Genomic DNA, 10621 nt, shown 5'->3' on the forward strand with positions numbered 1-10621 from the left:
AAAAAAAAAAAAAAAAGTCATATATCTAGGTCTATATCTAAAGAGTCATATGCAATAATTATGCACAGAAAACCATAAAGTATTATTGAAAAAAACTAAGGAAGACCTAAATATACAATGTTCATGGATCAGAAGACTTAAATATGTCACTTCTTTTCAAATTGACCTATATATTTTATGTAATCCCAATGAGAATCTTAGCAGATTGTGTGTGAAAATTAAGGCACCAGTTCTTTTTTTTTTTTTTTTTTTTTTTTTTTTTTTTTTTTGTTGGTTTTTTTTCATGTTACCCAGGCTGGAGTGCAATGGCGCGATCTCGGCTCACCGCAACCTCCGCCTCCTGGGTTCAGGCAATTCTCCTGCCTCAGCCTCCTGAGTAGCTGGGATTACAGGCATGCACCACCATGCCCAGCTAATTTTTTGTATTTTTAGTAGAGACGGGGTTTCACCATGTTGACCAGGATGGTCTCGATCTCTTGACCTCGTGATCCACCCACCTCGGCCTCCCAAAGTGCTGGGATTACAGGCTTGAGCCACCGCGCCCGGCCTAAGGCACCAGTTCTAACATTTGTATATAAATGCAAAAGACCAAAGATATCTAAGACAATCTTGAGAAACAGCAAAGCTGAAACATATATGGTACCATCTATCAAGCCTTACAAATCTGCAATAATTAAGACAGTATTGGTATAAGAATAGATATGTAGACCCATGCAACAGGATAGAATTCAGAAACAGATTTATTCGTATATGGTCAAATGATTATTTCCAAAAAAGGCACCCAATAAATGGTGCTGAGTCAACTAGAGGGTCATACAAGAAAAGATAAATACTGAGCTCTCCCTCATACCATTCTCAAGTGATTAATTCACGATTGATTGTAGATCTACATGTGAAAAGTTAAACACTAGAAGATCGAGTCTTAAAGCTAACAATTAAAAAAATAAAATAAAATGTTTCTTCCTCCTTCCAGCTACTGATTCCTCCAGTTTCAGCTTTTATGGCTGATTGAATCTATGATGTGTAGTATGTCAATACCCCTGGTCAGTGATGTCTGGGTTTGTTTTTTCCAGGGAAATTTGGCACTGGGATTCAGTCCTATTTCTCCTTCTTGAGATTCCTGGTGTTGCTGAATTTGATAATATTTCTGATCATCTTCATGCTGGTTTTGCTCCCAGTCTTACTCACAAAATACAAGATCACCAACAGCAGCTTCGTGCTCATACCTTTCAAAGACACAGGTGAGTCTAAGGCCTGGTTTACTGTGTTTGTTTTTCACCATGTACCTTGCTACAATGCTTCCTTTTCCTTTTTTTTTTTTTTTTTTTTTTTTAAGACGGAGTCTTACTCTATTGCCCAGGCTGGAGTGCAGTGGTGCAATCTCAGTTCACTGCAACCTCTGCTGCCCAGGTTCAAGTGATTCTCTTGCCTCAGACTCTTGAGTAGCTGGGATTACAGGAGCCTGCCACTGCACCTCTCTAATTTTTGTAGTTTTAGTAGAGATGGGGTTTCACTGTCTTAGCCAGGTTGGTCTTGAACTCCTGATTTTGTGATCCATCTGCCTTGGCCTCCCAAAGTGCTGGGATTACAGGCAGGAGCAACTGCTCCCAGCCAGGAATCTTTATTATAATTCTTGGGTGATTGTATTAGTCAGGATGGTCTAGGTTGTGCTGCAGAAACAAGTGACCCCAAGACACTCATGCTGCCGTGAAATAACAGCATGAGAGCATGACTACATAACAGCATGAGACTGTGAGTGTGAAATAACCACAAGGGTTTATTTCTTTGATAGCATTGATAGTCACACGTGCAAGCAAAAACAGGCTCTATATGTGGACTCACATACAAAATAAATAAAAAGCCGTATTCTCAGATGTTTGGGGAGAATAGTGAAGGAAACATTAGAACTAGAAATAGAAAGAAATGTTACTGTATTGGACACATTGGGGTTTGGACTGAAAATGGCAAAAAACAAATACACAAACATATTTATGTGCAAACATGCAAATATATGACATTTCTTTTTTTTTTTTTTGGTGCCATAACTTGGATTCGAACCAAGGTTGCTGCGGCCACAACAATAAATGACATTTCTAAATGTAGTATACATATACAGTCACGTACCACATAACAATGTTTCAGTCAACAATGGACCACATCTGCAGCACTGGTCCCGTAAATTATAATAGCAGATTTTTACTGTACTTTTTCTTTGTTTAGATATGTTTAGATATACAAATACTTAACATTGTGTTGCAGTTACCTACAGTATTCAGTGCGGTAACGTGCTGTCCAGGTTTGTAACCTAGGAGCAATCGGGCATAACATACAGTCTAGGTGTGTAGTAGGCTACCCCATCTAGTTTTGTGTAAGTCCACTCCATGATGTTTGCATGACAAAATCGCCTAAGGACGTATTTATCAGACTATATCCTCCTAGTTAAGCAATGCTTGACTGTACATGCTTATACACACAAATTGTGAAAAACAGGCAGGTTATGGCCAGGCATGATGGCTCATGCCTATAATCCCAACACTTTGGGAGGCAGAGGTGGGTGGATTACCTGAGGTCAGGAGTTCAAGACCAGCCTGGCCAACATCGCGAAACCCCGTCTCTACTAAAAATACAAAAATGAGCCAGGAGTGGTGGCAGGCACCTGTAATCCCAGCTACTTAGGAGGTTGAGGCAGGAAACTGGCTTGAATCCGGGAGGAGGAGGCTTCACTGAGCCGAGATCATGCCATTGCACTCCAGCCTGGGCAACAGAGTGAGACTCCATCTCAAAATAAATAAATAAATGAATAAAATAAAAAACAGGCAGGTTATAGAGACTAAAACTATTTTCACTGACATTCTGGTTTTTGTTTCTTACAGATATACAATGTACAGTCTATCCAGTAAGCAGCTCTGGACTCATTTACTTTTACAGTTATATCATAGACTTGCTTTCTGGCACTGTAAGTATTTAACATAATCCTTTGTTTAGCTCCTCAATCTACTAAAAATTGATTGATTTAAAGATCTGTTTCCCAAATTTCTGCAGTGAGAGCCAAATACAAGTGTTGGTCGACACGTACCAGTAAATAAAACAGGATTTGCAGTAACCTTATGGGAAAGGATCGTGTTCATCATTGCCTTCTAGAATGACAGAAAATATACTTTGTCACTTTCAGGCATTGGCCTTTTTCTAGTCTTTCTTTTTACTTATTTATTTATTTAGAGACAGTGTCTTGCTCTGTCGCCCAGGCTCGAGTGCAGTGGTGCAATCTCGGCTCACTGCAACCTCTGCCTCTCGTGTCCAAGTGGTTCTCCTGCCTCAGCCTTCCAAGCAGCTGGACTTACAGGTGTAAGCCACCACACCCAGCTAATTTTTGTATTTTTAATAGAGATGGGGTTTTACTATGTTGGCCAGACGTGTCTCGAATTCCTGACCTTAGGTCATCCGCCCACCTCAGCCTCCCAAAAGCGCTGGGATTACAGGTGTGAGCCACAGTGCCTGGCCCTTTTTTTAAAAACAGAGTCTCATTCTGTCCCTCAGGCTGGAGTGCAGTGGTGCAGTCTTGGGTCACTGCAACCTTCACCTCCTGGGTTGAAGCAATTCTCGTGCCTCAGCCTCCTGAGTAGCTGGGATTATAGATGTGTGCAACCATGCCCAGACAATTTTTGTGTTTTTAGCAGAGACGGGGTTTCACCATGTTGGCCAGGCTGGTCTTGAACCCATGACCTCGAGTGATCTGCCTGCCTTAGCCTCTGAAAGTTCTGGGATTACAGGCATAAGCCACTGTGCCTGGCCCAGAACCACTAACTCCTGAGCACTTGAAATATGTTTAGTGTGGTTGGGAAACTGAATTTTAATTTAATCTTATTGTTAATAATCTAAATATGCCAGGCGCGGTGGCACGTGCCTGTAGTCCCAGCTACTTAGGAGGCTGAGGTGGGAGGACTGCTTGAGCCCAGTAGTTCCGGGCTGTAGTGCGTTATGCCAATCAGGTGTCTGCACTAAGTTTGGCATCAGTATGGTGACCTCCCGGGAGCGGGGGGACCACCAGGTTGCCTAAGGGGGGGTGAACCAGCCCAGTGGGAAACAGAGCAGGTCAAAACTCCCATGCTGATCAGTAGTGGGATTGTGTCTGTAAATAGCCACGGCACTCCAGTCGGAGGAACATAGTGAGATCCCTGTCTCTAAAAAAAAAAAAAAAAAAAAAAAAAAAATCTAAATGTAGATAGGCACAAGTGAAAGAGGGCCAGAAAGATCAAACAGGGGCTCGTCTTTATTTTCCAGACCCAGCGGACCTTTGCCCTGTAATTGTTATATTATTTTGTGGGAGAGATTGGTGATAGCTCTGATATCAGCCCTCTGCAATATAAACAGGTTTCTTCTGGTTGGACACATTTTTATGACCTTTGGGAGAGTTGAAAAAAGTATGGAATCTTCTGCTTCTACTTTTCCAGTTAACGAATGTACTTAATTACCCCAATAATATAAGAATACATGGTTGTCATGAAAAATGTAGAATTTATAGAGTAAAAAGTGAAAATACCCCTCCCCAGAGGTCACTAAACACTTAACCCCATGGTTTACAGCCTACTTGACCACTGACCTTTCTCTGTGCACTTACACGGTCTTGCTTGATATTTCGTAATATGGATTTTTAGTGATCTAGCCTGATCCCTGTTGATGGACATTCAGATTTCCTCTCATTTCCTTCCTTTATAAACAGCGCTGGCTGGATGTGGTGGCTTATGCCTGTAATCCCAGGTCTTGGGAGGCTGAGGCTGGTGGATTGCCTGAGGTCAGAAGTTTGAGACCAGCCTGGCTAACATGGAGAAACCTAGTCTCTACTAAAAATACAACAAATTAGCTAGCCATGGTGGTAGGCACATGTAACCCCAGCTACTTGGGAGGCTGAGGCAAGAGAATCACTTGAACCCAGGAGGCAGAGGTTGCAGTGAGCTGAGATTGTGCCATTGCACTCCAGCCTGGGCAACAAGAGTGAAACGCCATCTCAAACAAAAACAAAACAAAACAAAAAACATACTAGGGAACCTCTGTGTACTACCTAGCTATGGTGTTTCTGTTCTCTTCACTCCCTGGAGTTTTCCTGCCATCCAAGGAGGTATTTCATTCCCAGCATAAGAAGTACCAGGCAGTTGGGCATGGTGGCTCACAACTGTAATCCCAGCACTTTGGGAAGCTGAGGCTGGAGGATCGCTTGAGCCCAGGAGTTCGAGACCAGCCTGGACAACATGGCAAGACCACATCTCTACTTTTTTATTTAAAAAAGAGAAGAAGTCAAAGAGTTTTCTGTGCCACGAGGCCTGACTGTTCTTTTTCAAAGTGATTTTGGCTCTTCTGGGTGTGTTGCGATTCCATATGAATTTTAGGATCAGCGTGTCAGTTTCTGTAAGGAAGCCAGCTGGGATTCTAACAAGGATTATGTTGAATATGTAGATCATTTTGAGGAATTTTGCCATACATCTTCTGATTCACAAACATGGGATGTTTTCCGTTTCTTTAGGGCTTCTTTAATTATTTTCCATAATGTTTATAGTTTTCAGAGTATGAGATTTTCACTTCTTTGGTTAAATTTAGTCCTAAAGGTTTTATTCTTTTTTTTTTTTTTTTTTTGAAATGGCGTTTCACTCTGTCGCCAGGCTGGAGTGCAGTGACGCGATCTCAGCTGCAACCTCTGCCTCCTTGGTTCAAGTGATTCTACTCCCTCAGCCTCCCAAGTAGCTGGGACTACAGGCATGCGCCACCATGCCCAGCTAATTTTTGTATTTTTTAGTAGAGACGGGGTTTCACCATGTTGGCCAGGATGGTCTCGATCTCTTGACTTCGTGATCCTCCCACCTCGGCCTCCCAAAGTGCTGGGATTACAGGCGTGAGCCACCGCATCCGACCATGTTTTATTCTTTTCGATGCAATGGCACATGGAATTTTATTCTTAATTTTAGTTTTGGGTTGTTACATGTGCTTTTCTTTTTCTTTTAGAGACAGGGTCTTGCCCTGTCACCCAATCTAGAGTACAGTAGCACAATCAGGGCTTACTCCAGCCTCCTGAGCAGCTGGGAGCACAGCCATGCACCTCTATGCTTAGCTAATTAAAAAAAAATTTTTTTTGTAGCAGTCGGGGCCTCCCTATGTTGCTCAGGCTTGTCTCAAACTCCTGGGCTCAAGTAGACCTCCCACCTTGGCCTTCCAAGGTGCTGGGATTACAGGCATGAGCCACCATGCCTGGCCACCTGTGCATTTTCAATGCCAAGGTTTTATCAGTGCTTTATTTCCCAAACACTGAGTACTCCCTGTGCCCCTGGGGCTGTTCCAGTCTCTGGGGATATAGAGAGGAAAGGGGACACTGGAATTTCTGTTTCTTGAGGCAGGGCCTACTCTTCTTGCTCCCTGCAATAAGCTGACCAATCTGACCTATGCACTTGGCTTTGTTTCAGGGTTTCCTGGAGGAGACTAGCCTCTTTTATGGACATTACTCCATTGATGGGATGAAATTTCAGAACTTCACTTATGATCTGCCCCTGGCATATTTGTTAAGCACAATCGCCTACCTGGCCCTGAGTCTTCTTTGGATAGTGAAAAGGTAAAGTCTGTCCTTTCATTCTCTCTGAATTACCCTTGATGGCTGGAGGCTATTGGAGATATGGGAACTCTGGGGGCCATTGCCTAAAGGAGTCCAGGGGATGGTTTTGCGGGGAAAGGTTTGTGAGTACGTTGGTAGCTGGAGAGCCGTGGGAGAAATTAAAGTCAGGATTTGGGATGGAGTAGCAGCCTGAGGTTCTTTTTTTTTTTTTTTTAAAGACAGAGTCTTTCTCTGTCACCCAGACTGCAGTGTAATGGCGGGATCTTGGCTCACTGCAACCTCCGCCTCCCAGGTTCAAGTGATTCTTGTGCCTCAGCCTCCTGGGTAGCTAGGACTAAAGGCACAGGCCACCACACCTGGCTTAGTTTTGTATTTTTGATAGAGATGGGGTTTCACCATGTTGGCCAGGCTGGTCTCCAGCTCTTGACCTCAGGTGATCTGCCCACTCTGGCCAAAGTGCTGGGATTACAGGTGCCAGCCACCGCGCCTTGCCTGGGGTTCTTTTTTTCTTTTTTTTTTTTTTTTTGAGACGGAGTTTCGCTCTTGCTACCCAGGCTGGAGTGCAATGGCGCGATCTCGGCTCACCGCAACCTCCGTCTCCTGGGTTCAGGCAATTCTCCTGCCTCAGCCTCCTGAGTCGCTGGGATTACAGGCATGCGCCACCATGCCCAGCTAATTTTTTGTATTTTTAGTAGAGACAGGGTTTCACCATGTTGACCAGGATGGTCTTGATCTCTTGACCTCGTGATCCACCCGCCTCGGCCTCCCAAAGTGCTGGGATTACAGGCTTGAGCCACCGTTTTTTTCTTTTTTTAAAAAATAAAGACAGGGTTTCACCATGTTGGCCAGGCTGGTCTTGAACTCCTGACCTCAGGTGATCTGCCCACCTTGGCCTCCCAAAGTGCTGATATTACAGGCGTGAGCCACCACGCCCAGCCTGGCCTGGGGTTCTTTACTGAATCATTAATGAACACATCTGGCAATCCCACTCCACTGCACACACACTGTAACTTTGCTTTGCTGTGTATGTTAACTAGGTCCCTATTGGGTTGTAAATAGCAGAAACCTAACTCTGAGGGTTATTGAGTGGCTCACAGATCCAAGGAAGGGAGGAAACTCAAATTCCCAGAAGGCCAAAGATGGAGCCATGGCTTAGGAACAACATCAAAAGCAAGAGTCCTTTGTCTTCAGTTCTTCAATGTGGTGGTAGCTTTCTTAAGTGGTGGGAAATAGGGCATCTTTTTTTTTTTTTCTTTTTTGAGATGGAGTTTCACTTTTGTTGCCCAGGCTGGAGTGCAGTGACACCATGTTGACTCAACCTCCACCTCAGAATAGGGCATCTTATAGTTTGCATCAGCCTTGACCTCCTGCGTCACAGGTACGAAAATCCTAGGAAGAGACTTGTGTCCATTTCATTCAGGCTCCCAGCCCTGACCCTTCCACCGACCATGGCCATGGGGAGCAGTGGGTCTGTAATGAGCCTCTGGTGATTCAAGTGCTCAGCACTATGCTCCTTCAGCTGTGGCCAGGGGTGAGGGTCAAATGGCAACATGGCATTTTCTATGGGAGACAAGTGGTTTAGGGAGAGAGAGCAATTCCCAAGAAACGAGAGGAATATTGGCCAGGTGCGGTGGTTCATGCCTCTAATCCCAGCACTGTGGGAAGCCGAAGTGGGCAGATCACTTGGTCAAGATATCGAGACCATCCTGGCCAACATGGTGAAAGCCCGTCTCTACTAAAAATATAAAAATTAGCTGACCATGGTGGCGCACACCTGTAGTCCCAACTACTTGGGGAGGCTGAGGCAGGAGGATTGCTTGAACCTGGGAGGTGGAGGTTGCAGTGAGCTGGGATCGTGCCACTGCACTCCAGCCTGGTGATAGAGTGAGACTCTATTAAAAAAAAAAAAGTATTAATTCCCTTAACAAACATTGTTTCAAAAGGTACAATGACCTAAATACAATATAAATTTTATTTCTTTTTATTACCTGGGTGTGGTGGTGCAAACCTATACTCCCAGCTACTTGGGAGGCTGAGACAAGAGAATCACTTGAACCTGGGAGGCGGAGGTTGCAGTGAGCCGAGGTTGCAGTGAGCCAAAATTGCACCACTGCACTCTAGCCTGGGCGACAGAGCAAGACTGTCTCAAAACAAACAAACAAACAAACAAACAAACCCTTGTATTTCTCTTTTACATGACAATTCTGGGTAGAGGCACAGGTTTGTGTAGTAGAATCCTTCTTATAGTATTCTAGGACTCAAGTTGACCAAAATTCAGCCATTTTTAGCATGTGGCTTTGAAGGTCCTGGTGAGGGATGGGAAAGGAAAAGGCATGGAGGAGAACCATTCCAAGGGTATTTATAGGCCAGACCTGAACCTGGTGCACATCACTCACATCCCATTGGCTACAGCTCAGTCACATGACCATAGCTAACTGCAAGGGAGGCTGGGAAACATTGTTCCTGGCTGGGTAGCCATTACCCAGCAGTGACACTGTACTACAGATGGTGAATCACAAATTTTTGATGGACAGCTTTTCATCTCTGCCTCAGGGGGTTGCTTGGCAGACACTTTCATGGGTGGGCCCCTTTCTTGCCCACTTGATTGTCCCTGTGAGAGTATGCACAGTGTTGTAAGCCATGGAGCTGCAAAGCTCCTTATCACAGGTGCAGAAGAGACCAGGGTGCTGCGGATTGATTTGGCCTTCCATAAGGACCAGGATTCACCACTGCAAAGAAAACCCCAAGTGCCCAACGGGCACTTGTATCCTCAGAATCTATGAGATGAATGTGAACTGGTGAGCATCCATCCCCCACCCAAATGGACCATGTACAAATGAAAAGAAGCCCCAGCCTCCTTTTGAGAGGCAGAGAGATGCTTGGTAAAGAAATATTGGTTGATTGGGGTTCTATGATCATGCCAGGCAGATCCAAGTTTTATGGACCTACAGGTTAGACAATTTGGAGGCGCCATCTTTAAGACAAAGAGTATTAGTAATATATTTATTTTGTAAGTGACAAAAACAAACAAATAAAACCATAGCAACACATTGCTAGAGTCTTCCAGAGCCTTGGAAGGGGCCCTGAAGAATGAATAAGCTTATTTGTGGTGCTGTTGTTGTTAGAGACGGAGTCTTACTCTGTTACCCAGGCTGGAGTGCAGTGATGCAATCTCAGCTTATTGCAACCTCTGCCTTCTGGATTCAAGCAATTCTCCTGCCTCAGCCTCCCAAGTAGCTGGGATTACAGGTGCACGCCACCACGCCTGGCTAATTTTTGTGTTTTTAGTAGAGATGGGATTTCACCATGTTGGCCAGGCTGATCTGGAACTCCTGACCTCATGATTCACCCACCTCAGCCTCTCAAAGTGTTGGGATTACAGGAATGAGCCACCACACCTGGCTGAATGAATAAGGTTTGTTAGTTGCACAGTGAATCCACCTGTGAATCTTGCTCAAGTTCAAGGCCTTGATGCTTTCTGGGGAAGGTGGTGGAGGGAGGGCTGGGTGTGATATAACAGAAGAAGGGCTGGCTGTGGCCCAGGTAGTGGAAGTGCCACAGAGTGACAAAGAGTATGGACTTTGTAGGCCAGAGACCATGGTTAGAGTGTCAGTTCGCCTCTTTGAGCCTCATTTTCTCCATCTGTGAAATGGGCATACCTGGAAATGTTGTTGGGAGGATTAACATAAGCTAGGCAGGTAAATGAAGACCTTAGCATGCTGCCCAGCACCTTATAGACATTTATTACATTAAAATTATCATCATCATCATTATCATCAAAGTAGCAACAATTCTGCTACCTAACTCTCTGGTTATAGGGAAATAATTTTTCTTCCTCTGATCTAGTTTTCTCACCTGTTAAATGTAGGTCTGGGTCGAGTACAATGGCTCATACCTATGATCCCAGCACTTTGGAAGGCCAAGGTGGGCAGATTGCTTGAGCCCAGGAGTTCAAGACCAGCCTTGGGCAACATGGCAAAACCCTATTTCTACAAAAAATACAAATAATTAGCTAGGTGTGGTAGC

The 10621-nt window shown here is 44.5% G+C and overlaps 1 protein-coding gene across 1 annotated transcript in view; it reads left to right on the forward strand.

Moving 5' to 3' along the window:
• The first annotated feature begins 572 nt into the window (after nt 1-572).
• LOC116526494 (transmembrane channel-like protein 7) overlaps nt 573-10621 on the forward strand; it is a 37280-nt gene continuing 27231 nt past the window's right edge. Inside the window, exons 1-3 of the mRNA XM_032242812.1 lie at nt 573-1241; nt 2874-2956; nt 6450-6595. Coding sequence (XP_032098703.1) covers nt 1160-1241; nt 2874-2956; nt 6450-6595 — 311 coding nt within the window. The 5' untranslated portion in view covers nt 573-1159. The remainder of the gene's footprint in view (nt 1242-2873; nt 2957-6449; nt 6596-10621) is intronic.

Source organism: Sapajus apella, unplaced genomic scaffold, assembly GCF_009761245.1.
Source record: "Sapajus apella isolate SASKATOON/1434 unplaced genomic scaffold, GSC_monkey_1.0 scaffold51, whole genome shotgun sequence".
In the NCBI taxonomy this organism is placed as follows: Eukaryota; Metazoa; Chordata; class Mammalia; order Primates; family Cebidae; genus Sapajus; species Sapajus apella.